The 26,907-nt window shown below is 48.0% G+C and overlaps 1 protein-coding gene, 1 long non-coding RNA gene and 1 other non-coding gene across 4 annotated transcripts in view; 1 reads left to right on the top strand and 2 right to left on the bottom strand.

Moving 5' to 3' along the window:
• The window catches only part of LOC102733295 (lipopolysaccharide-binding protein-like), a 22,265-nt gene extending 7,150 nt beyond the window's left edge, over positions 1-15,115 (top strand). The window contains exons 6-15 of one of the 2 annotated variants that reach the window (XM_081832792.1): positions 2,544-2,607; positions 3,554-3,645; positions 4,352-4,528; positions 6,412-6,471; positions 6,601-6,771; positions 9,413-9,480; positions 11,164-11,209; positions 12,131-12,194; positions 13,251-13,327; positions 14,207-15,115. In XM_081832792.1, coding sequence (XP_081688918.1) covers positions 2,544-2,607; positions 3,554-3,645; positions 4,352-4,528; positions 6,412-6,471; positions 6,601-6,771; positions 9,413-9,480; positions 11,164-11,209; positions 12,131-12,194; positions 13,251-13,327; positions 14,207-14,239 — 852 coding nt within the window. In that variant the 3' untranslated portion in view covers positions 14,240-15,115. Of the gene's footprint in view, positions 1-2,543; positions 2,608-3,553; positions 3,646-4,351; positions 4,529-6,411; positions 6,472-6,600; positions 6,772-9,412; positions 9,481-11,163; positions 11,210-12,130; positions 12,195-13,250; positions 13,328-14,206 lie in introns of those variants that run through there. The other variant, XR_014149091.1, reaches the window with a different exon arrangement.
• A 9,451-nt stretch (positions 15,116-24,566) lies between these two features.
• Positions 24,567-26,901, bottom strand: LOC145723799 (uncharacterized). Its single transcript, XR_014149093.1, has 2 exons — positions 25,019-26,901; positions 24,567-24,910 (listed from the first exon to the last, which is right to left on the bottom strand). It is a non-coding gene; the product is annotated as an uncharacterized LOC145723799 (long non-coding RNA).
• Positions 26,589-26,724, bottom strand: LOC115943707 (small nucleolar RNA SNORA71). Its single transcript, XR_004078287.1, has one exon. It is a non-coding gene; the product is annotated as a small nucleolar RNA SNORA71 (small nucleolar RNA).
• Positions 26,902-26,907: the final 6 nt, after the last annotated feature.

The raw sequence follows: 26,907 nt of genomic DNA, 5'->3' as shown, positions 1-26,907 counted from the left end.
ATCTAGGATATCTTTCTCACTTTGAGGAGAGGAAAATATTTCTTAAATAAGACTGACCCCCCCCCCAAATGCACCATACTGAGAACAATAGTGGGGCTGGCCTCTTACCTCTGGAAAAAGGCTTAGAGGCAAAGAGTGCCTCTTCCATTTACCTGGCGTGTGTCTTTGGGCACACTGATGGACCCCCTGGAGCCTCACTCTACTCATTTGTAAAATGGGGACAAGGACCCCTACCTTGAAGGGGGCTGGCAAGGATTTGATGCGATAACCACTTAGCAGCACCTGGCACACAAACTGTGCTCAGAGCACTCAGCAGTACTGCAGTCATTTCTTCACCGCGTTTCCCCTCCTAGAATCTTCGCTCTTGCCCACATGGGTTCTGCTGTCATGGGTTTAAATCTCAGCTCTGCCCCTTTGCTGGCTGTGATGCCGTGATTAACTGGCTTACCCTCTCTGAGCCTTGGGATTCTTGTCTGTAGAACAGGAAGAATGACGGCATCTACCCTGCAGGGCTGTTGGGAGGACTGTATGACATCATACACACAGGCACTGACGAGTGCCTCATACGGAGGAAGGACAGAGTCAATGGCGCGAGGTTATTTGCGTTGTCATTTATGCCCCAGTAGCCCTGGGCAACGGGCTGAGGCCAGAGGCAAACGGTGGTCTCTGCCCTACAAATATAGGAAACATGGTCCAGAAAACTCTGGATACCTTGTGTCCATGGGGGGATGGGGTGGGTGTCAGAGAGGCTGAGCCCGAGGAGTTGTCAGTTTCAGGGGATGGGGGCACTGACTGTGGCCCTCACGGGGCTGAGAGTGCGAAGAGAGCTATGAAGACAGAGAGGACCTCTGACCGGGGGACTTGGGCTGCTGAAGTCAGGCCCCCGAAGGGCTGGCGGCCTGGGTGGCGCTGCCCTTACCTTGGGCCCCAGGAGAGGCCAGGTCAGGCCCACCTGACACAGGCTGGCTTGATGTTTGCACAAAACATTGGTTCCCAAAGTGGGGAAGCTGCCCCCAAAAGAAGTGTTGATTTTTTTTTATATTATTTTTTTTAAGATTTTATTTATTTATTTGAGAGAGAGAATGAGAGAGAGAGAGCATGAGAGGGGGGAGGGGCAGAGGGAGAAGCAGGCTCCCTGCTGAGCAGAGAGCCCGATGCAGGACTCGATCCAGGGACTCCAGGATCATGACCTGAGCCGAAGGCAGTCGCTCAACCGACTGAGCCACCCAGGCGCCCAAAAGAAGTGTTGATTTTAAGTGATGTGGAGCTTTGGTACTGCATCATGCAGAATGACAGAATGAACAAGCCATCGCCTTTGCAGTCTTTTTCTCTTTCTTTTTCAGTTTGGGACCGATGTAGCCTAAACACTTTTAACAAAAAAGGGGCATTATCCAACTAGGCAACCCTATCTAGTCTGGCTTCCAGAACGCTTTTTCAGTCTCTTGTATTCTTTTTACCCCCAGTTATATCGTGTTTATGCCAAGGGATGCCAGTTTTCCGTTGACAAGTGATATAAAGTTCCTGTATTTTTTTTTAAATTTTTTTTTAAAGATTTTATTTATTTGACACAGAGAGAGACAGCCAGAGAGGGATCACAAGCAGGGGGAGTGGGAGGAAGAGAAGCAGGCTTCCCGTAGAGCAGGGAGCCCGATGCGGGGCTCGATCCCAGGACCCTGGGATCATGACCTGAGCCGAAGGCAGACGCTTAACGACTGAGCCACCCAGGCGCCCCAAGATCCTGTATTTTTTCTTAAATGAATGTGATTTTTAAAAGGCCACTGGGTGTTAAATAGTTGGTAAGTGAATAGGTGAGAAAGGTAAAGTCATAGAGATGGTATAGGAATAGCTGAAGTTAGGAAATCACAAGACAGGGGACTTCTGGGATCTCCCAAGCCAGAACTCTTGATGTACAGAAAAGCAGGTTGGTGGCCGGCTGAGGAATGGGATTCTCCCGAGAACTGTTCTTCTGGCTTTGTTTTGGGGCCCTCTGGTGGCCCTAGTCAGTACTGCCTGCAGACCAGGCACCACGCTCCTTAGGATCCCTTATTCCCAGATAGCCAGGAGCCTGAACAGGAAAAGGAGAAGGGGCTGAGGAATGAGGTGATGGGGCCTCTGGTTCAAGAGCTGCCTCCTACACCTGGAAACTCTCCTGCTTTGCCCCTAGGCTCTCTAATAAATGTGTTTATGTGCTATACTTCTTGCCACTTAGCTGCCAAGATATTGAACTGAGGACCATGACAATAGCAGACCCCAGAGCAGTGCCAACTTGGCCACCATTCACCTTTAATGTGGGTTCCAGAAAAGTCTAGGCACTTAAGCTGGGCCCACGTATGTGGCCCAGCCCAAATGGGACAGTGACCAAGCGCTGTGTTTTGACGGAGGTAGTGGCCTCTTCTCCCTTTCGACGTGCTCTTCCACCCCTCACACACCCGCCTACAGGGTGAGGAGCAAGGCCAGGTTTCCTGGAGGGCGGTGGGGGAGGGGCAGGGCCCAGGAGAGAGGGAGAGGGGAACTCACCTGACTTTGTCCCCCACTTTCGGCAGATCTGCGAAATGGTCAGGAAGTCAACCACCTCTCACCTGGAGCCCTATCTCCGGACTCTGCCAGGTTTGGAGGCCCCCTCCTTTCTCTGGGTGCCATCAGATGCCATGACACCTGCTACCCCCAGACCCATCACCACCATCCTCTCAAGAGCCCCAGGAGAACTTTCCCCATGGAGTACCTCTCCATCCTACGGAGCTGGATTTGGGGTGACCACCTCTCTTGGGGGTCTGTTCTGGAGGTACGGGAGTAAAGCGACTGAGCGTCGTGACTCGGAAACATGCTGGGAGCTCGAGGTGGACAGAGGATGACAAGCACATGGGAGAAGCACATGTTGGCTCTTTCCTGGCTGCTTTAACAAAACAGGGATGCTCTGAAATCCCTGCGTAAGGCCGGGGATCCTCCCAGCCCTGTCCCTCTGGCTGCCACAGGGACCTTTTACAATCACACATCAGGTCAGGTCTCCCCCTGTTCTTGGAACCCATCGAAGACTCCTCTGACCCTCAGGACACTGAGCCCCGCTTCGAGTGACAAGGCCTTGCATGGTCTGGCAATGTGGCCAGCCACACAGTCCCTATAGGCCTCCAATATTGCTAATTCCTCTAATACACCCTCTATGCTTCTACTATGGTCCTAAGCTACAAGATCTTTACACATGTCATTCTCTCTGCCAAGAATGTCCTTCCCCCACATCCACCACCCTTCACCCAGTCAACACCCACTCCTCCTTCAGATCATCCTTCAGATCACAGCCCAAACAACACTTCCTCTGACTCCCTGTCCGAATCAGGTTGCATTCCCCACCCCCTGTTATATGGTTGACATCATCCTATGGATTTATGCTACCTAATAGAGTTGCTATTTTACATTAATTTGCTCAAGTATTTGATTGTCTTTCCCTTTCCTCCCCATCCCCCACACCCTGGACTGTCAAAGGACAGGGATTCTGACTATCTCACTCAGCTGTTTTATCAGCCCTCTATTCATAACACTTCTCTTTCCTGTTCCACAGTTATCTCAATGATTGATCAGGTTGCCGGCATTGACTACAGTTTAGTAGGTGCTCCCCAAGTGACTTCTCAAGTCCTAGACATACCCTTCAAGGTAAGTTTCTGTGGAGAAAGGACCTAAAAGACTGGCAGAAAATCAGTATTACCTCCCAGAGTTGGCTCCTACCCTCCTTCTCTAATCCATCTGCCCCTAAGTTCCCATCCCTGGCAGTGTCCACAGCAGCAATAGGAAACTAATATGCCCCCTCTTTATTCCAGTCTCTTCCACAGTTCCCTGGGGACTGAGCAGGTCCGGGAATGCCATCTTCCTCCAATTTTATTTACTTAGCGAACACTTATATGCTTCTTACTATGTGCCAGATGCTGAGTATCTGTACAAACGTTCACTTATATAAATTTTACGCCACCTCTATGAAATAGAAGCCATTAGCATCATCCTCATTCTGCAGATGAAGAGGTTGAGGCACGAGGGAGCTAGGGACCTGCTCAAAGTCCCAGAGCTAGGAAGTGACAGTTAATCTCTAGAGTCCATGCTTTCCACCACCAGGCCACACCCTGAGCCCTGGAGAGCACAACACGTACCTCCCCAGCCAACGCTGTAATGGGGGTTTTCAGGCAGCCGTCAGGGTCTAAATGTTGTGGGACCAGAAGTGGGCCCCAGGCCCACATTCTAAAGAGGAACCACCACCCGGACCACCATGCAGGGCACAGGAGGCTTCCCCAGGCTTCCCCTGGACGCCTCTTCTTGGTACCCTATCTGGTAGGAACCTTGGGTGGGCGATGTGTCCTTCTGTCTCCAGGGTGAATTCTTTGGCCAAAACTGGCACTCCCCAGCCCCCTTCGATGCTCCGCCAATCAGGCTGCCCGAGAAACACGACCACATGGTCTACTTTGCTGTCTCTGAATATGTCTTCAACACAGCCAGCCAGGTTTACCACCAGGCTGGGCGCATGAACTTCACCATCCAAAACCACCACGTGAGTAGGGGAGGGAGAAGGCTGCGGGGGGGGGGGGGGTTGGTGGAATCCCAGGAGAGAGCGTCAGGCTGGACTGTAGACCAAGCTTGGGGGTTTTCAGGAGCCAGGGAAAGAACGTATAATCTGAAGCCTGACAAATATGAGTTCAAATCCAGGCTGTGCGTGTGGATCCCAACAGTGCCTAGTCCCCAGGGATCGTGTGAGAGATTGTCTGATGAGAGCTTGGTGTCTGATGCATGATGCATATTAGCTATTATCGGCAATACATTAAAAAACTACAACAGGTTCTGCGGTATCATATCAGGTCCTCCAAGCAGCAGATGCCACGGCGGCACTAGACTTGGAAGAGATGGAGTAGGGGAGCACCCGCGAAGGATAAAGGGGAGAGGAAGGAGGAGTGGGACGGGAGTCCTGAAACCGTGGAGGAGAGGGAAGGCAAGCACACTGGGTAGAAGAGCCGCCCCGCAGGTCTGAGAAGGCTCTGCTCAGCTGAGGGAGGGCACAGAGCAGAGCCTGCTGCTCAGAGGAGCTCCGGAGCAGGCAGAAATTGGACGAGCCCGGCCCAGGCTAAAATCCCGTGCGTGATCTTTCCAGCCTGACCACAGGCAATTGCGAAGCCTTGACCTGGCGGGTCCTCCCGGACTAGACTTGCTGCCAGGCCAGTGCTCAGCAGTGTCTGGAGGGATCTGTGGTCAAGGACTCAAGCCTCCGCCCCATCCCCTCCTCAGGCTGGGGCTGGCGGTGCTCTTAGGCTTATCTGCATGCCAAGCCTAGACACCTCGTTCAGAGGCCTCCTTATGGATGGGGCTAGTGGGGGGTCCCCAGATGAGACTGCTCTGGTGCCTCTGCTGAGACCCCCTTGCTGGGGCCTGGAGGACAGCTTTCTCCAGTCTGACTCGGTACTCAATCCTATTCTACTAGCCCTCCTCCCCCTCCTCCCCCTGAGTCCATAAAACAGCAGGAGCCTTTTCTTTGGGGCTCCTCTGGCAATATGGTGACCACCCCTCCTCCCCTCTGCTGATGCATCTGACGTCACGGGTCCCAGGCCACAGGGGAAACGGAGTAGCGGGGGCCGGTACCCTTTCCTGTTTAGCCTCTTGCTTACACTATCACAATAAGTGAATGAAGGCTTGTGACTTGCAGTTTAGCTCATAGTCTTGATCCTGCCCGTGATCTGACAAAATTCTCCAGCGCTACACCCCGGCTGTGCTCGGTCAGACCCCTTCCTTACACATACACAAAAATTGACTCCAAGAGCGAGGCCCCAGCATGAATGGCTGTCAGCCAACTGCCCTTCTCGCAGGGGACCCCCTGAAGGGAGGTCTGAGCCACGCACCCCCACAGCCAAGCACTATAGGAGCAGCCCAGGTAAAGAGGGGATCTTGAGGGAGGAGAGATCAAGGAAGGTGGGCTGTGTGCAGGTGCAGGCAGGGCTCGCCAAGCTGGGAGGTCAGCAAGTCAGAGGGGCGGGTAGAGAGCAGCACCAGGAAAGAGGGTGAGAAAAGGTTTGGGGGGCAGCCATATCTGGAAGTAGATTCAATCCAGGTTGTGGTGGTTATGAGCTCTCACTGGCTCTTGAGGGGAGCATCCTAAGAAATAATAAATAGCAAAAACTGACAGTAACTAAGTATTTACTGAGATTCCAGGCACTGCGCTTAGCGCTTTACCCATGCACTGTCTCATTCAATCCTTGCCCATGCTGCATGGTGAGTGCTATGATTATCATCCCCATTTTACAGATGCAGAACCTAACAAAGTTTGCCAACAAGGAGTCAGCTAAAAAATGGCTAGAGTAGGATTTGAACCCAAGCTGTCTGACCTCAAAGTCCACATCTCTAGCTACCATGTCCTGCATCTCAAGTAGCCTCTTGCTTCTACTGCAGATTCCGGGGGACTCTCCAATCCACCTGCACACCAGTTCATTCCGGGCCATTATTCCTCAGGTAAGACCTCTGAACACTCATCACAGAGAACTTGAGCTAGACCAAATGTGGAGATTGTAGTTGCACATCAGTGAGCTGTGCAGAGACTTTTCTCCTGCCCTCCCCCGAGCCTCTGCCCTCTTTCTCCAGCTGGCCAGGTTGTACCCCAATATGGAGCTAGAGCTTGAGACGTCACCCGCATCAGCTCCATTCCTGACGTTCACCCCTGGGAGTGTGACCTTCACGCCAGTGATAGACATCCAGGTCTTTGCTCTCCTGCCCACCCCCTCTGACCGCAAGCCACTCTTTCAGCTCAGGGTGGTAAGTCTGATCTCTGGGCTACATCTGCCATTGGGTAAGCCCCTCTCTCCACTGAAGGAGTGGGAGACTGATGATGCTGGAGACTACTTCTGCCTGCCCGCAGAGTGAGGGAAACTTGCATTCCTGGCAAGAACAGCCAGGCTTCCCAAGAACATACTTAATCAAATCATACACTGTCAGAGTTGCAAGAAAGTCATTCACTCCAGCTAAGTTGGACGATTTTAGCTTATTCACTGTTACATTTGCTATAAAAATGTGTTTAATCTAAAGCATAACTCTTCTGAAATTGTTATAAATAAAATCATTAAATTACCTTTTTATTTTTTTTTTTTTAGATTTTTTTATTTACTTATTCATGAGAGACAGAGAGAGAGAGAGAGAGAGAGAAGCAGGCTCCAAAGGAGCAGGGAGCCCAATGCGGGACTCGATCCCAGGACCCCGGGATCATGACCTGAGCCGAAGGCAGACGCTCAACCATCTGAGCCACCCAGGCACCCATTAAATTACCTTTTTAAAGAAGGTATAACATGTAAAGAACTCTTATGACAGCAATACACTCCAAACTGACTTACACATTCAACACAATCCCTCTCGAGATTCCAGCTGGTTTTTTTGACAAGCCGATCCTAAAATTTATATGTAAATTCAAGGGACCCAGAATAGCCAAAACAATCTTGAAAAAAAAAATGAATTGGGGCGCCTGGGTGGCTCAGTTGGTTAAGCGACTGCCTTCGGCTCAGGTCATGATCCTGGAGTCCCGGGATCGAGTCCCGCATCGGGCTCCCTGCTCAGCGGGGAGTCTGCTTCTCCCTCTGACCCTCCCCCCTCTCATGCTCTCTCTATCTCATTCTCTCTCTCAAATAAATAAATAAAATCTTTAAAAAAAAATGAATTGTAGAACTCATAGTTCCCTGTTTCAAATCTTACTATAAGGCTATAATAATCAAGATAGTGTGGTACCGGTGCAAGGATAGGCATACAGATCAACGGACTAGAATTGAGAACCCAGGAATAAATCGCCATATTTATAGTCAACTGATTTTCAACAAGGGGACCAAGACAATTCAGTGGGGAAGAACAAGCTTTTAGGAAATGGTGCTGGGGCAACTGGATATCCACATGCAAAAGAATGAAACCAGACCCCTTCCTTACACATAACACAAAAATTGACTCCAAGTGGACCCGAGACCCAGATGTGAGAGCTAAAACCACAAAACTCTCAGAAAAAAACACAGTACTAAATCTTCATGACCTTGGGTTAGGCAAAGCCTTCTTAGATACAACTCAAAAGCATGAACAAAAAAATTAAAAATGGATAAATTGGATGTCACCAAAGTTAAAAACTTCATGCTTCAAAGGACATAATTTAAGAAAGTGAAAAGACAACCCACAGAAGGAGAGAAAATATTTGCAAATCGTATATATGAGGAGGGACGTGCATCCAGAATATATAAAGAACTCTTACAACTCAGTCATAGAAAAGACAATCTAATTTCAAAATGGGCAAAACACTTCCTCCTCTGGGAAGATTGAGTAGATGTCCATTTCCCTCCCTACTCCTGCTGAGTGCAACCCAAAACCTTAAACATTATGTATAAAATAAACAAGAAAACTCTGAAAGGCAGAGAGAAAATGGTAGATCAGCCAGGGGCCTCCGGATCTAAGGAATAACATGATGATGAGCTCCCTGGGGTTTCTTTTTGCCTTGCATATTCCAATTTGGGGCAACCCAGAAACACCAACAGGCATGAACAAAAAAGAGCCCCAATAACATCCTCCTCTCTCTAGCCAAAGGACCAAAAAAGGGGCAACCTCGTAAGATAGAAAACTTGTAGACAATCAATAACTGTGCTACTAAAGCGAAACACCAGAGAAAAAGCTATGGCCCTAACCCCATCCAGGCCAGTAAAGCCTGACTGGGGATCCGAGACTTACACTGGCATGAGGCTGTAACAACATGCCCCAACGTCCCGGCTGGGGGTGTCAGTGGAACAGAGAAAAGAACAAATGAATTAAGATACAGAACAAAAGAAATTATCCAATCTGAATGCATAGCCTGAAAAAATGAACAGAGCCTCAGGGACTCAATGGGACCACAGCAAAAGATCTCATCTTCCTGTCCTCAGAGTCTCAGGAGGGGAGAAACTGGGAGTGGCTGGAGAAAAAGTACTCAAAGACATAATGTCTGGAAATTCCCCAAACTCAATCATCTGGTTCAACCCCACCCCTCGACAGGCCAGGCTTCATCCTCACACCCAGTTGTCAATTGGTGGTGTCTTTAAAGTTCCCTAAGGCTCAGGGACTCTCTGTACTTCTCTTAGTAGCATGCTTCAAAGCTCAGTCATGTTTACTGGTGGAGAGCCTCCCTATTCGAATGCTCTGTGTCTTTAGCTTGAGCTTATTTGTCCTTCTTGATGCTTCCATTATAACCTCTAAAACCTTAGCTCACCTTTCCTAAAGTTAGCTGTGGAGCGACCAACATCCCACATCCTCAGCCCACAATCCTTGGGTAGCTGCTTTTCACCCACATGTCCCACATCTGGCCGTGGTTTCTATTTCTGAAGATCTGTCTCCTGGACTGGGAGCCAACAAGATTTCTACGTCCCCTGAGAGTCTGGGTTATCCCCTTTTGCTTTTCTAGACAACGAACGTCTCCGCCACCATCAATGTGAACTCCGACAGGATTGTTGGTTCAGTGACCACAGGAAGGTAAGAGGCCACGGGCAAGGGGAGGAAATGGGGTAGGTTGGGGATAACCCAGCAGCGACCAGAGCAGCTAGCCTGTTCTCTGATAAGGTTGGCATTGACAGAGATCTCCACTGGGGCTGGCTTATCCTCTAATCTGGGTGCCCCTTTGGAAAGGCATATTGACAATGCCTCAGTGGAGGAGATGAACTTCTGCAAAGGGATTACTGAGGAGCCATAATTTGGTTGGAAGACGTGGGGCTTTGCGAGGACATATAAGATTGAGAAAAACCTGTCAGTACTGCATATCAGAAAGGGAGGAGATTTTAGATGGAGGATTAAAGGTGCCCCATGAGCCATTCCTTGCTGCCCGGACACCCAGTCAGCAGGCACATACTCACTCAACCAGGGAGCCAGTGGGCAGGAGGGATTATACCGCCAGCAGGGGCTGTCCTTCTCTGGGGCCCTCATCTGTGCCCCATGTCTCACCCACTCTGGGTGCTGCCCCCGGCTGAGGAACAGGTGCAGTGGGTGCAGAGGAATTAGAGGAGCTAATTCCTGGCCTCAGGGTTAGATACCTGTTGGCTGAGAGAGTGCACTGACTCCATTAAAATGAACATCTCCTTGGGGCGCCTGGGTGGCTCAGTTGGTTAAGCGACTGCCTTCGGCTCAGGTCATGATCCTGGAGTCCCGGGATCGAGTCCCGCATCGGGCTCCCTGCTCAGCAGGGAGTCTGCTTCTCCCTCTGACCCTCCCCACTCTCATGTGCTCTCTCTCATTCTCTCTCTCTCAAATAAATAAAATCTTTAAAAAAAAAAATGAACATCTCCTTAAGAGATCTTTAAAAAGAGAAGCTAATGGTGAGCTTGTGGGCATTTTCTGGAGGTCCCAGAATTTGAGTTTATGCCTCAGCCTGGCTTGGGGGGTCTGCAGTATCTGAGAGGACAGTAGAGAGCTTGGACTGTGGAGAGACAGCAAAATGAGGAGGACGTAGGAGGACCTCACAAGGTGGTCTTATCAAGGAATTAGCAAAACTACTCTGCCCCATGAGCAGAGAGCAAAAGATCGGTCCAGGGCAGTTAGAATTCCTGAACAAGGGAGCCAGGCCAGCAGCCAAGAGGATCAGTGGGGGGGATTCAGGTTTGGCTTCCATAGTGACAACACCAGAGGTCCCCTGGGTCACTCCGCCTTCCTTCCCTCCAGCGGGTACCAGCTGTTTGCCAGCATCACTCAGGGGCTCTCCCTCCCACTGTTATTGTCTATTCCCACATTATGCAAATAATGCGTGCTCATGGCACAGAAATTGCAAAAGTGTTTTTAAAAAATCCCTCATAACCCTGCCACATAGAGACTATCACCACTAATAGTTTCACGTTTCCTTCCAGCCTTTTTTTTATACACTTTTACGTCACTGGACGTACAGAGCACGACTTTTTGCATCCCACTTTTTCCGGTTAATATTTATACCATCCTAATGTATTTCAGTTATTGAAGATGCTCAGCAACCATAAGTTGCAACAATGTCACTTCTTCTTAAATCACTGTGCATGCTGAAAGCCTTAGATGCACAAGCACCCCATTGCAGAGGAACCCTTGGGCGCCCAGCCCCCAGAAATGGCCTTGCCCATAAGCTCTGTACCCCCCACTGGGGTAACTGTGAGGATGCAGCAGGCTTGGGGTGACCCATGCTTCTCTTTCTCCACGCAGTAAGCTGAAATTGGAACTGAAACACTCCAACATCCGTTTCATCAACGTGAGTGCTTTTCTCCCAGCACCTCTTGGGTATCTTCTCCAAACAGGGCTTCAGGGGGCTCCAGGAGAAGCTCCAAGGCCCCCCGAGAAGACTGTGCTGCAGCAGTCTTGCAGAAGTGGACGCCATGTCTGAAAGTTAATCATCTAAGAAGGGCACTGCCTGAGGGCTAACGGGGAGACAGGACATGGACATGAAGAGCATGAGCTTTGAAGGAAGATAGATCTGGGATCTGATACCAGCCATGCCACTTGTTACTGTGTGACCTTGGGAAAATAACTTTTCTGAGCCTCAGTTTCCTTGACTGTAAAATGGGAATACATGATATCTACTTCAACCACTTCCAGTGGGAACTGTAACATGAAACGGGGCAATGGATTTAGGAAGACACTTTGACAAAATTCTTCACACGTAGTAAGCTCTCAGTTTATGTACTATTGTAATAATAGTGGCCCGGGTGCACAATACCTTACCCAAAGCCCTCAGGGCTGGTGGGCTTCAGAATTAAGAATTTATGAAAGGTAATTTGGAGCATGCACTATATGTGATGTAACTCTCCAGCAGGATCTGGGGCAGCACTCTATAATCAGACACATTAATACTTCTGCAACAGAATTTAAAACTATCAACACAAAGTGGAATAAAGAAACACTAAATATCCCCATGGCGATTCAGGTCATATTTTGCCATAAAATGAGCTTGTACCTACTGATGGAAAATGAAGTTCAGAGATTGGAGTTGAGGAGATTGTGGATAAGGAGCTGTCTACCTGTGGTGGTGACAGTCGCAGTCAACCTGTTTTGTAAGTGGGTTGGCATGTCGGTGTTTCTGGAGGCGAGGGGCCAGCGAGACGTTGTTCCCTCAGACTCCTGTTTTCATGCATGTCTCGTTTGCTCCCTTTACTCTGCCCGCCCCCCACTCCAGGTGGAGCTGATGGAAGCCATCCTCAATTACTACGCGCTCCACACATTATACCCCTCTCTCAACGGTAAGAATAGCTGCTACTGGGGCGCCTGGGAGGCTCCGTCGGTTCAGTGTCTGACTCTCTGTTTTGGCTCAGGTCATGGTCTCGGGGTCCTGGGATCTAGCCCCGCGTCCAGCTCCGCGCTTAGCGCAGAGTCTGCTTGGGATTCTCTCTCTCTCCCTCTCCCTCTGCCCCTCCCCCTGCTTGCGCGCGCTCTCTAAAATAAATAAAATAAAATCTTAAAAAAAAAAAAGAATAGCTGCTACTGACCGCCCCGTGCAAACGTTCAATTCTACCCTTTCTGTAGGATTCATGGATCAGTCAGTCAGTCAACAAGCTGAGCCCCTCTTCTGCCCCGGCTAGGGTCCTGGCAATCCATGAACCTGCCCTCATAGAGCGTACGCTCTGTTGGGAAGGGAGACATGTAACAGGCAGTGACAACCAGTGTGATAAATGCTGTGACAGGAAGCACAGGGGGCTGCAGGAGCTAGGAGAGGGCACTGAACATGACTCCGAGGTCGGTCCAGACTTCCAGGAGGCGAGGGTCAAGTTGAGTCCCAAAGCACAGGGAGTTAGGCCAAGGGAGGGGCATTCCAAGCTGCACCTGGAGAACACCTGGAGTTAGTACCCCTGGGTTCTGGTCCAGGTTAGGTCACTGACTTGCCAGGTGACCTTGATGGAAATAGTGCTTGGCACGGTGGCTGCCCGAGAACCCAGCTGGCCTCCTCCCATGCCAGGGCCTTCTCCGTCCGGCCTCACCATCTGCCTTTTACCACATGAGATAAGAGCAGGGCAGTTGTCCTGGAAAAGACAAAGGGGAGGAGATGGTGGTCCTCGGGATGAGTGTCTGGTCAGAAGCACTGCATGCCCCATCCCAGGCCCCTTTGGCTGGGGGAGGCTGGCTGTCCACATCTGTCCCCTCCTGAAGAAGCTGCATTTACCAGGCCCCCCCCAACAGAAAACCAACCCTGAATCCAATAGCGGACCACATTTCAAAGTAGCCTGCCCTCTCACTGGCCATGAGCATGTGTCCCCAGCCTTCCCCGTCCAGCCCGTGTCTCTCTGCTCTTTATCTTCCAGCAAAGCTTGAGGAGGGCTTCCCTCTCCCTCTGCCCAGGGACACCCACCTCAACAGTTTGGAGCTCCAAGTCCACGAGGTCAGTGAGACATGGGGTCTGGGTGGGGAGCTCTAAGACCTTCTGGGAGGGCTGCTTCGGGGCTGGTCACATTAGGGGGAGCCCCTGACTCCCACTCACATCCTGGACCTAATGTTCATCGGAAAAAATATTTTTGTTTTAAATTTTGGAGTACAAATGGCAAGTGTTGATTGTGTGGAATCTTGACTTCCACGTAAGCTTGGTTTCCAGTAATTCAGTTCAATCACGTCAACTGAATATCAACAGTGTGCAGGGCCCGTTAGCCATGTGTGGCAGGAAGGGGTCAGATTAGATGCACCACTTCTGGGTTAATGAGCCAGAAGCTCCTGGGTGGTGTGAGAGGGTCCAAGGGGCCACCAGTCAGCCTTACGACCTGCGGCAACAAGGCCTAGTCCTGGAGCAAAACTGACCAGGCCTTTTAGGGCAAGCAACACATCAGGAGCAGGGACAGGGACAATGACAGTTCACTCTATAACTCCAGAGGTACCAACGTCTTCACTGTCCATAGCATATTCTAGGGTAATCCTGGACTACATCCTCATAAATTAATGATGTGAGGGGAGTAAATTCAGGCAGCACCCAGACGTGCATTGTTCTCCTGGGAGAAACAACTTTTGGAGGAGGACGGTGACATTCATGCATGTCTTCCAGAAATCAGACTATTGGGAAATGCAAATAAATTCCCGGGGTCAGGCAGCTAAGAGGGACAGTGTTTTCTAAAGGCCTCCCAGGCCTGAAGGCAGGGTTTTTGCACTGACCTGCTTTTCGGGTCAAGTGAGAACTTGCCTCTCCCACTGAAGCTTTCTCTTTCAGGAAACTCCTGTCCTCTGCAGCTCAGAAAATGATCTTTCTTGTCTGTCCTTTTTGCCTCCTCTCCAGAACTTCTTGCTCTTGGGGGCCAACCTTGATTAGGCTGAACACTGAGGAAGGAGCAGCGTGGCTAGAGGAGGGGATGACACCACAGCTGGGCCTGCCCCTGCCCCTGGGGGGGTCCGGAGGTTGCGGTCACTCTGCCTCCACTCCCATGAGGACCTCCTCCACATGGACACTCGTCACCGGGGATCCTGGGATACCCGAACACACGCCTGACCGTGGGACGCCTTCCCCACCTTTCTCCTCCTCCTTCCTGTGCCCTTTCCTGTCCCCTCCGCAGCTGTCCTTAGCCTTACTCTGGGCAGCCTCTAGAATAAACTTCAGTGAGCCGTGTCCAGTCACCACAGAGCTCAAAGCACCCTGCTCAGCATTAAACATGAGCTTAGTCGTACGTGTCCTTTGTTGTGGTTACAGGAGCAGAAGTGAGACAACGTGTGCTTAAAGCCTTGTGTTGCCATGTCCTTGGTGCGTAATATTTATCGAGATGGGAGCAGAGACCACCCAGCCGCTATATGAGTTCCACATTTATTCAACAAACCTCGATCTCAATTTGCTAGTTGATTGTTCAGCACTGGCTTCTGTCTCTGGGCTTGGTGCTGCAGGAGGAGGGGGTCAAAGAGAAGAAAACACATGGTCTCTGTCTTCACCAAGCTTACGGCCAAAAACGGGGGCCGGAAGACTTTTTCTATAAAGGGCCAGAGAGCAGATCTTTTAGGTTTTTACCACACATCTAGTCTCTGTCGGGAATACCCCTCCTGGCCGCTGTAGCAGAGAACAGCCAGACAGTGAGCAAGTGGGCGTGGCTGTGTCCCAATAAAACTTGGTTTGCAAAAACAGGCAGCAGGCCAGATCCAAGCCACGGGCCACGCTGTGCCCCCAGTGGTCTAGAAGAACAAATAGGATTTATGCTGTGAATACAAGCCTGGTTTTCAATTAGGAGATGTGCTAACATATCCTACCTGGTCACAAGAGTAATAAAGAGCACAAGCTGGAGGCAAGTCTGGCCTGCTTTCAAATCATGGCTCCCTCTCCTTGGCTCTCTGCGATTTATGAAATCTCTCTGAACCCCCGGAATCTTCAGTTTTAATATAGCACAAGCAGTGGCCAAGGACCATGCCACCCGAAGCCCCCTGCTCAACCTTAAACGTGTCGAATGACTTCGTTGTACTTGTCATTTGACGTCATGACATGGGGAAGACGGGAGGTTGAAATAAATTATTTGGAAAGTGCTCAGGGCGATTCTTGGCCCATGCTGCACCAGATCAATAAACTAGCGCTGTCATCATCATCCACTCCTCATTATTAAAGACCCCTTCATATACTAGGAGTAGGATGACAGATTATCAAATTTAAAAAATCTGTCTTGCACCATCAACCAAAATCATACCTATGATGAGATCACAGAGGTGTTGCGTTTTTTATCTTGGAAGGTCCAGGAAATGAGCCAGGAATGTCTGATGACCTTGGCCAGGAAAACCCAAGGTGTCTAAAAGTGAAGACGCGAGACGGTCAGCCGGGACGGTGGAAGAGAATGAACCAAAGTGAAACATTATCCTGGAATGCTCAGTTAATTATCAGAGTTATGATTTTCCCTGTAGATTATTCTATCTCCTCTGTTGCCCTAATCATCGGCTATTGGAGAGCAACTAGCAATTGTCCATCCTCCTCCTCTGCCCCTTCCTTCTCTGTTTCTGCAACCTCACACCCATTCTCCTTCCTCCGGGAGAGCACAGTGCCAGGCTCACCCCCGAGGCATGCCTGCTCCCATCTTCCCCTGCGGGTGTGCAGGGTTGCCACAGACGGTCACGCAGGCTGTGCACTGTACAGCTCTTGGGAGCACCATTCACATCGTGGTCTGCAGCCAAGATGCAGAGATGGTGAGACATGCCATAGGAAAGGCTTGATTTAAGCCAAGATTCCTCAACCTCAGCATGATGGACATTTTAGGCCAGATAATTCTTTGCTGTGAGGGGCCATCCTTTTACATTGTAGGATATTTAGCAGCTCCCAGGCCTCTACCCACTAGATAGTGGCACACCCTCCCCCACAATGGTGCCCACCAAAAACGTGTCCAGACATTGCCAAAAGCCCCCTGTGGTGGGTAAAAGAGCGCCGTGTTAAGGACCGCTGACAAAGGAAAGATGTTCTCCCAGCATATCCTACTCTGGTGAGGGCCCTATGTTAGCCCATCCTGGGGGAAGACAGAAAGTTCCAACCTTGCCCCAAAGGGGCTGGTCTCACTAATAAAGCCACCGGAGAGTATCTTAAGGGCAAAGCCCTTGTGGATTTTTTCTAGCCCCAAGATGTACTCTAAGTAGAAGATAGCTGAACTTGCTGAGAGCCAAACGTGTGCCAGGCTAAACAGAAATCTAGGTTTTACAAGAAGTGTGGGGGCTCTCCAAAAAGCACGGCCCTGGACCACAATGTTTGTGCCACCGAAGCATGAAAGCTCCAAAGACACCTGGAGATTTTCTAATTGTCAAAGCTTTATTCATAAACCTGACCTTTTTCATTAAAAAAAAAAAAAAAAGCTGTCTGCCTTGACTGGGGAGAACCCTTTCTGTTACAGAGATGCCCCAACAGTTGTTGGGATATTGGCCAAAGACAGCATCTAGATGTAAAGCCTAGTTGCTTCAATACCCCCTATGAATATCAGGTATGCATCTTACGCCACAAAACTAGGGTGGGAAAAGGTCTCATTTCTTTATGTTGGCTAAATTAAGTATAATCTCCTCTGTGCCCTCATTTATTGAACTATTAGGAAATTCTTCCCCCATTGTTGCTGGATGTCCTTATTCCCTCAGAGACACATAAAGGTCCTGGGGTATTCCCTAGTCCCAAACATTGGGGAGCCCCACTGGTGTCCAGCCTAGTCTTCTGTGCTGATAAATTCCCTGTCCAGTGAGCCTGCACTGTCCCCTGAAGACAGGAAATCCTGTCTTTCTAAGCCAGGCTTGGGGATAAAGTTTTGTGCCCAAGATCATTTCCTCTGGCTCCTCCATCAGAAGTCTGTCACCATCTTTCCTCTCTCACAGAGAAGGCAGCTTTGTGAGGGGTCTGGTCATTGTCTTGTGAAGAAGCTGCAACACACCCCCTTCCAAGATGATGGATGACTTTTCCGATCTGACCATTTCTGCCTCCCTTGACTCTGACTTTCAACCCCAATCCTTCTGGGACAATTCAGCAAGAGTCCTCCTGGATGCCTGTAGGTCCCCATCTTCTTTCTCCACCTTCATTCCTGTGGGACATTTCTGAAGCTGGAAGAACAGCTTGGCCTATCTCTGGGGCTCCCTTGTCTGAGCATGTGTTAGCCCGGGAAAGCCCATTCAGGATTTCCCTACCTGGCCATCGGAATGCTTGGGTAATTTTCAGCTGAAATCTGTGACCAAAAATTGACATTCATTTGTATTTTAAGAGCTCAGCATGTCACCCTGATCACTGGATGCCTCAGTTTGCTGGCATTTCTTCCTTCTTTTTTTTTTTTTTTTTAACATTTTATTTATTTATTTGACAGAGAGAGAGACAGCGAGAGAGGGAACACAAGCAGGGGGAGTGGGAGAGGAAGAAGCAGGCTTCCTGCCAAGCAGGAAGGGGCTTGATGTGGGGCTCGATGTGGGGCTCGATCCTAGGACCCTGGGATCATGACCTGAGCCGAAGGCAGACGCTTAATGACTGAGCCACCCAGGCGCCCCTGGCATTTCTTCCTAAAGAACCCTGTCGGGTCTCATGAAAGCTCTGCCCCTGGCAGTGGTGGGCACAGCCTGTATTCAGGGGGTGTTAGTATTAGGGAGGCCTCCCAATGGTGGGTGCAGAGCTGCCTCCCTCATCTAGCTCTTATGAACAATAATGCTGACATTTTCATCTCTGTCTGCCTAGCTCCCGCTTCTTACCGGTGTGTGACTCAGAGTAATTAAAGGGAGTGACAATATTATCACCCTTAAAGGACAATGGGGAACACTTTCCAGTCAGGCGGGGAATGCCTTTATGCCACAGCTCAAGCTGAGACCCTGTAGGGGCTTCGATCTTATAATCTTTATAGCAGTACCAATCATAAAGACCATGTTTTAGCTAAAATTGTAATTTTTAGATCCTTAACTTTTGTAAAGCCTCAAATGTTAATTTGAGTTCATGGATAAATATTTCTGGGTACAGGACACTTTTCTAAGTTTAAAAAGTTTTAAACTTTGGTCACTAAACCTACTTGTAATTTATTCCTTATTCATTTAAAATAGCTATAAATTAACCAGATGGGTGATGTGTTTAAATATAAAAAGATAACATTAAATGTAAACTAATGGCGAAAAAGAGCTAGATAGTTCTTGTTTCCTGTCTTCTAGTTTTCTGGAGTCTAGAGAAAACAAAAAGTGTTTACTTTGCTAATAATGGTAATTAACAAAAATAACTTAAGACACTACCAGGCATAATTACAGGGAGATGCAAGTATGTGTACAAGATAACACATGTAGCTTGTTTAAGGGAATTATTACAGTTTATTATGATGGTGAATTCATTAGGATAGGTGCACTGTTGGATGTAGTATGTTCGTAAGATTAATTATATTTTGAAAATAAGATTCATTTTTTGAAGTCTCTAACTAATAAAAATAATAAAAAGGTTATACTGTAAATGTACAAATTTTAGTAACAATTTTTTGACTTGGGTTATACTACCTGCAGTGTTCCTAAAAAAAACCAAAAACCTGTATTAAAAATTTTTGACAAAGTTGGCTCAGTGAATTCATCCATAAGAAAGGTTTATAAATGCTTTACTGAGCACTGTCACATGGTTGACACACACAAAAAAATAAAATTAGAATTTAGGGGTTTTATGGTAAAATGATGTTATTTTGTGCCAGATACTTTTTTTAATTCCAGTATAACTGATGTAGTGTTATATTAGTTTCATGTGTACAATATATGGACTCAGCAATTCTATATATAACTCGGTGCTCATCATGGGAGTGTACTCTTAATCCCCTTCACCTATTTCACCCATCCCTCCCCCCACCTGTCCTCTGGCAAACACCAGTTTGTTCTCTTTATTTAAAAGTCTTTTTTTGTCTCTTTTGCTGGCTTTGTTTCTTAAATTCCACATGAAATTATTCATATGGTATTTTTCTTTCTCTAATGGACTTAGTTCACTTAGCACTATACCCTCTAGATCCATCCATGTTGTTGCAAATGGCAAGATTTAAGTTTTTTGGTTTTGTTTTGTTTTGTTTTGAAGATTTTATTTATTATTTACACACAGAGAGAGAACACAAGCAGGGGGGAGCGGCAGGCAGAGGGAGAGGGAGAAGCAGGCTCCCCGCTGAGCAGGGAGCCCGATGTGGGGCTCGATCCCAGGACCCTGGAATCATGACCTGAGCCGAAGGCAGACTCTTAACCGACTGAGCCATCCAGGCGTCCCAAGATTTCAGTTTTTTATGGCTGAGTACAATTCCATTGTGTGTGGGTGTACATATATACACCACATCTTCTTTATCCATTCATCTGTCAATGGACACTTGGGTTGCTTCCATATCTTGGCTATTGTAAGTAATGCTACAGTAAACATAGGGGTGCCTGTATCTTTTCAAATTACTGTTTTCGTTTTATTTGGGTAAATATCCTGTAGTGGAATTACTGGATCATGTGGTAGTTCTTTTAACTTTTTTTGAAACATCCATACTGCTTTCCACAGTGGTTGTACCAATTTACATTCCCAGGAACAGTGCACAGGGGTTTCTTTTTCTTCATGTCTACGAAACTTACTTTTTGATACTAGTCGTTCTGACTTATATGAGGTGATATCTCACTGTGGCTTTGATTTGCAGTTCCCTGATGATGAGTGATGTTGAGCATCTTTTCATGTCTCTGTTGGCCATCTGTATGTTATGTCTGGTATACTCGTAATTCATCCTAACAAAAGTTCCTTATTTCTAAAAAAAAAAAAAAGTTAAGTTTCTAATAGCTATCTACTTTTTGCTGTGGTTTTCAAAATACTGTCTTGCAGTAACTTTTTCTTACATTTGAAAAGTGTGATGTGTCCATATTTTGTCCTCTGACAATTCTTGCCCAAATTCAGAATAAAATGGTTAAAATGTCTTTTAGTCCTAAACTACCTTTGAGTTTCCTTGAATGGCCACCAGGTTACACAAAGATTTGTTCCTTCACCTTAGAAAGGATAAAAGCTATTAGATTTTAGCCTTCTCTATGTTCTAATCAACTCAAAACTTGTGAGAGCCCTTTGTTTATCAAATTTAGGATAAAAAACCACAAAACTGACAAAAGAAGTTCCATCTTCCTGAGTTATGTATTGACTATATTAATATAAAAAATTTGAATTTTATACTTTTCAGATTAAAAGAAACATACTACTGTCCAAGCAAAGACTGGTACAAGAACTGTCTATGGAGTGATTTTAAGCTTTCAACATCCTTGTCTATCAGTGACTATCACAGTACTTTACGATTTAAGCCTACAGCTACTAGTTGATCAACGTCTTCACAGTTCATATGTTCTTAGTCCAAGGTAATCCTTCACTACATCCTCGGAAATTGTTATTCCTCAAAAGAGGCTTTCACTCTCTTCCACTCTGATTGCTACATTCGTTGGAGCTATTCAGTCTTACCACCTTAGTAGAGGTAAGTAAATGTCTATGATCTTCAACGTTGGTGGGAAAATTTTTAAAGCCTCACCAATGTTTCTCATGCCATGACCTTTCTACAGCTGAATTCTGACAAAATTGTTGACAGTCTGAAGCCAAAGCCTCATGGAGCCCGCACACCCCTCCAAATGGACTGTACTCAATTGTCCCCAATGAGATATGTGTTTGGATTGTTACATATTCATTCATTCAAGGACAGATCCAAGATTTCTTGTCAGAAAATCACAGCTTTGATAGTGACCAAAAGTTCATGTTGCAACAGGCGAATAAATTGGACTCTGTTGAACTATCCCCTGCGGGCTTTATCAGACTACTCAAGTTTTCCATCACTCCTTAAGGCAATTTTGTTTTCTAGAAATATATGCATTTTATCAAAGTATAAACTTTTAGACAAAAAGTAATCTATCTTATTCGCTAACTTTGGCTTGCTTCTGCTCTTTTATTCTCATTACTTCTATTTTCTCTGTTACTTATTAAATTTGTCTTCTTCCTATTTTAAGCACAAGGCATAAAATTCTTAGGATTTGAGCTACATCCCACAAACTTTGGTATGTAGAAATTTTTATTATCATTCAGTTGTTAATATTTCTAATTCCCCTTATGGAATCATCTTTGATGAGGTATTTTAAAATGTTTTAAATTTCGCAAACATAGGGATTTTTTTCAAACCTGTTTTTGTCTGTTATTGTCTATATATTGTAGTACAAAGGTAGTCTGTATGACTCTGATTCTTCAGTATTTGCTACTTGTTTTATAACCCAGAACATGAATAGCATTCATATATACTCTTTATATGCTTGAGAAAAGCATATATCCTATATCCTCTAGTTTGGAGATGTTTCTAAGTATCTCCTAATTATATTATATGTAAATCTTTTGTTGTAAAAGGGAGCTATTTTTGCTTCCTCACAAAGTTCAGCATTAGGGGCTACACCCTGAAAGCCCCCTAGACCAAAGAGAACTATGAGCAATCTTGGTATGGTGCAGAGGAACCTTCAATAAATAGTAATAACTATCAATTACTGAACATTCTGAAGGGACACATTACACAGACTTTTTTTTTTTTTTTTTAAGATTTTATTTACTTATTCATGAGAGACAAAGAGAGAGGCAGAGGGAGAAGCAGGCCAAGAAGCAGGGAGCCCGATGCGGGACTCGATCCCAGGACCCTGGGACAATGACCTGAGCCGAAGGCAGACGCTTAACCATCTGAGCCACCCAGGTGCCCTACACAGACTTTTCCATACAACAGTCTGTTTAATCCCTACCTTACCATATTCCTGTAAAGCTGTGGTTCTCGTTTTGTAAGAGGAAACCAAGGTCAGGTAGTACAAACTTGCCTTATGTCACCCAAGAGGGTTAAACCCCAGGTCTGTGGGACTCCAAAGCCAGTGATCCACACCCCTGCAGGCTGCTGCCCCAGGTTTATCCACCAACACTCAGAACCACCCTGATCAGCAGGGACATGGCACCAATCCTCTTTGGACTCAAGTAACGGCTTTTCCATAAAGGTGTCCAGCAACACTCTTCAATCATGTTTTTAAACTTGAACTCCTAACCTTCTAGACCAGTGCTGTCTGACGTCAAACAAAATTCAGCCAGGTACATCTGAGGATCTAGTTGGCTTTATTAAACAATTCATGAATCAGGCAGCATCCCATCTAACAAGCAGAGGGGAGCTCCAAGAGATTGAACAGAAAGGTTTCTAGGGAAGGAAGGTGGGGCAAGAAAGTTATTTGCAAAAAAATTGTTCCAGGCAAGGCTTTCCCTTAGGGGGAACAGGAGGGGGTTCTAATCAGGTAGATCTCCCATCCTCCTTTGGGGATGGAGAGGGCCCCTGTGGTAGACTCCTTGGCACCCATCAGAGAACTTGTGACTGACCAGGTAAGACTACATTTCCGGGGGAGGTTGAAACTGCAATTAGATTAGGTATTACGCCCGGGTTTGGGGACTTGGCCTCAGTGATGCCACTTTGGGGCCCATGGGTTTTCTTTTTAACACCACACTTCTTGTGGTGATAGAAACAGTCTTTGATACCTGCACTACCCAACACGGCAGCCACTTGGGGCTACCAAGCACTTGAACTACGGCTTGTGCAAGTGAAGATGGGAACTTTACACTTTACGTTACCATAATGGACTGCAGTTCTAAATAAGCTGCGGCCTCCTGTGTTTTGTTTGGAGTGGTACCCCCAACACCTACAGCAGTGCCCAATACAAATGCATGTTCCACAGACATTCAGCATATAAACACATTATTATCTATAGACATTTCAGGAATACCTGAAGTGCACAAACCATGCTATTTCCCATTGTACCCCTACTTCTAAGCATGGTGCCTGGCTCATGAATAAACGCTTTTCTTTTTAATGGACGGACCTTCACTCTGACCAGCTCTCCATTACTTCTAGCTCTCAATTCTGCTATGGAAATCTCCCACTCCCTGCTCCACCAGGCCCTCCAGGAAGCTTGCACATCTCCCAGCAAGGATCATAGCTCCATGACCTTAAGCCTGGTTCCTAGGTCACATTGGCTGGAATGCTCTTCTCAGATTTCCTCAGGCCCTCAACACTTGACATGGCTTATGCTTCCCATGCCTCATGCGAGGTGGGCATGACCTGGTGCCCCGTGGGACACGCCAAGTGTCTCCATGCACACTTTTTAAGTACTGGCCCACGTTCTGCTGTTCCTCCATGGCAGCACACATTCCCAACCAGGCACAGCTTTCTCAAGTGGACCCAGATCCTTCCCTTGGCGTTTTTTCATGCAGCCACAACCAGCTGACTAAAGGCTGCTAAAAAAAAAGTCAAGACAGTCCGCAGGGAAGGCCAAAAAATAAAAAAAAATTAAAAAAAAAGACTTCTGGATGCCTGTGTCAGGAACTGGCTGGCAGAGTGAACACTTCAGCCATGAAGAACACCTGCCTGCCCCCGAAAAGGAGCCCATCAAGGTGTCTAACTCATCAAGGCAAGTTCAAGTGAAGAAATTGGACAATTAACTCCAGCCTTTCATCACAGCCTTTGGGACCTATTTCCTCATGAAGACCCATCCATCTATAACATGGGAATTAAAAAGTTCACACATGCACACCCTTAGACCATCATCACATTATTGCAATTATTGACTTACCACAATTATCTCCAAAAGCCTGACCTTGAGGATAGCCACAAGGTCCATCAACAGCAGCTGCTCCACCTTCACCCTGCTGCCTCCCACCTTTACTCAGTAGCCTGTCCTCAGGCTGACATCATGTATTTGACTCCCGAGGTAAGTTGACCAACTAGTTCCAGTTTGCCCAGGACCTTTCTGGATTTAACAATTTAAGTCCCATGTCCTGGGAAACCCCTCAATCCCAGGCAAACTAGGTCGGCTGGCCACAAAAGCAGGCATTTACTCAGGAGCCAGGCCCCAGAACTCGGGCCAACCCAGCTTCCTCAGTGACATCGGTGCCTGCCTCACTCCAGCCCGCTGTCACCAGCCACCCTTCCAAAGCCCTGGCCTGACTGTTCCTCGAACCTTCGATTCTTTCATGGGCCCTGAATCTGAGCCATCTACTGTCCCAGTCCTAATGCAACACCTCAGACTGCAGCCTGTGTGCCAAGCCCCAGGAACATGACAGGAGAGGCTCAGGGGGTGAAAACAAGACTGGCCTGTGATCCACTTCTCCACACCCAGCCTCGGTGGCACAAGGCTTGTTATGGACTTAAAAGGCAGGCACAGCGAGTCGGTAAGGTTTATTGAATGGTGGGCAGAGAGTAAAGTGATGAGCAGCTGCAATACAAGAGAAAAAGTCTTGGTCATTAAGGTCATTTCAGGCATAGCAGAGGAACATGGGGCTGGCCTTCTCTGTCCATGGCTTCTCAGGGCACTGTTGTCAAGCCTCAGCCAGCTGACGTGGACCCCACCCAGCCCCGGCCCCAGCACTTTCCCTCTGATCTCCTATGTGGAGTGAAGAGTTGATCCATGATGCTCTGAGTCACAGCAGGAGTGCTCTGGGGATGCGTTCTGCAGGGACTCCCTCGCCATCCTCTGTTCTTCTGCTGTCCCCTAACACCAAGAGAATCTAAAAAAGAAAGGACAGGTGAGACCAATGGTTTGGAGTTCCCACCCACAGAGATGCAAACCAGCTTACCCCCTGCCTGTGGGTCCCCAGCGCTTGGCAGTAACTCACCTTGGGGAGACATATCAGCAAACCCAGATGCCAAGTCATCCCGAGGGTCCCTGAACTCATGGCCTTGGGACTTACTTCAACAGCTCCAGATCTAAGGCTGACCTACGAGGGAGAAGCAGCATACAAGCATTCAGTCTCTGTTGCCTCCTTCCCCCATGACATCACTGAGAGGGTCCCCATCAACTAAGCCTAAGTGCCCAGTTTATGCATGCCATACTATGTTATCACCAGAATAAAAAAGAATAAAGGAAAAACACCTTAAAAGTCATTTTTATAATAAATCGCTTTCTTTCGAGCAGTTCACAATCAGGACAACTGACTACATACAGCAATCCACGGGAAGACAGCTCACGGCTCAGTCGGGGGCTCGACCCTGAGGTCCCACTGCATCATGAGCAAAGGGACGGACCACCATCCTCAGCAGCTCTCCCCGACATTGTCTTACTGGGCACCAGGTGGTTCACGTATGTTATTCTCACTACCACCACCTCATCGCTGAGATGGGAACAAAACCACCTGGCACAACAGGATCCCATCTGCAAACACGAGACCCAAATGTAAAGGGAAGAGGTCTTGGGAACTAGAAAGGAGCCCCCAATCAAAAGTAGGGGGGTCAAAGGGATGGACACCTTGACCTCACCTCCAACCTCACTGCCCTTGTTACCTGGGAGCCAAGACATTCCTCTTGGGGGCACCAGGCTGTCTCTCTCGGGGGCACCAGGCTGTCTCTGAGTCCACAGAGTGAAGGCACCGCTGCAGGGTTTCTGCTTCCGGAACACATCGGCGGGTGCACAGCACGGAAGGCAGCCGGTCAGCCTGCTGCGGATGGATGACCACACCGAGTGCCCAGTCAGCAACAATATCCTCACAGACGTGAACCAGAAAGGAGGCTAGGAAGTCTGCAGTCTATAGTCTATAAATACAGACCTCAAAGATCCACAGGCCTGAGAAATTCTTCTTCAGTCAACCCCTGGGGTCACCCTTTTCAAAAGAACCCACAAAAAACAGATGAAGTCAACAAAAGGGGAGCTACAGACAGGGTGATCAGCCAACAACACACTCTCCTCCCATCAGTGACTGATGAGAAAACTCCCCCGGCTTCTGGCAGACCATGACAAATGAGAACTTTTTTATTGACTCAGAATTGACAGAACTCCCCCACGCCCCTATAGCAGGCCCCACCTGTACTTTTCTTTCTCCATTTATTTAACATCACTGACAGCTCCTGGAGAAGCAATCCACACTGTGCTCAAGAAAGAGTAAAGGAGCAAAGACAACACACGCACGAGCAATGAATTAGCATGCCGTCCTGACTGATGTGCTCTTCCGGGCTAGCCTCCACGCCCATAAATTCATAAAGTAGAACCCAGGATTTGCGATTCTCACGTGTGCCCTCAAGCACTATTATGAACTTAGTCCAGGGTGAGGGCCACATAGAAATGTATAGACTGATTTCTGACAAGAGGATCTGTAACATGAGAAGACAGAATGAGCCCCCAGCGGTCAGGGGGCTAGCCCAGTCACTGCATCCCAGGAGGCCCAAGCTCTGAAGGGAACGGCAGAAAGCTAGTGTGGGAAAGTTCCAGGGCTTGGAAGGGGATGGCTGGCTGGACCCTTCAAACACAGGAACTTTTTTCAGTGATTCCTCTCCCTACACTATCAACGACCAGGGCAAAGACAGCAGGCAGTCACTTTTGGGTGCAGGAGCAGAAAAGTGCAGAAAGAGGGGCGCCTGGGTGGCTCAGTCGTTAAGCATCTGCCTTCGGCTCAGGTCCTGATCCCAGGGTCCTGGGATCGAGCCCCGCATCGGGCTCCCTCCTTGGCGGGAAGCCTGCTTCTCCCTCTCCCACTCCCCCTGCTTGTGTTCCCTCTCCCGCTGTGTCTCTCTC

The sequence above is a fragment of the Leptonychotes weddellii genome, chromosome 10, assembly GCF_054177405.1.
Source record: "Leptonychotes weddellii isolate Sample4059 chromosome 10, ASM5417740v2, whole genome shotgun sequence".
NCBI lineage: Eukaryota > Metazoa > Chordata > Mammalia > Carnivora > Phocidae > Leptonychotes > Leptonychotes weddellii.
This window is presented reverse-complemented; position numbering and strand designations above follow the sequence as displayed.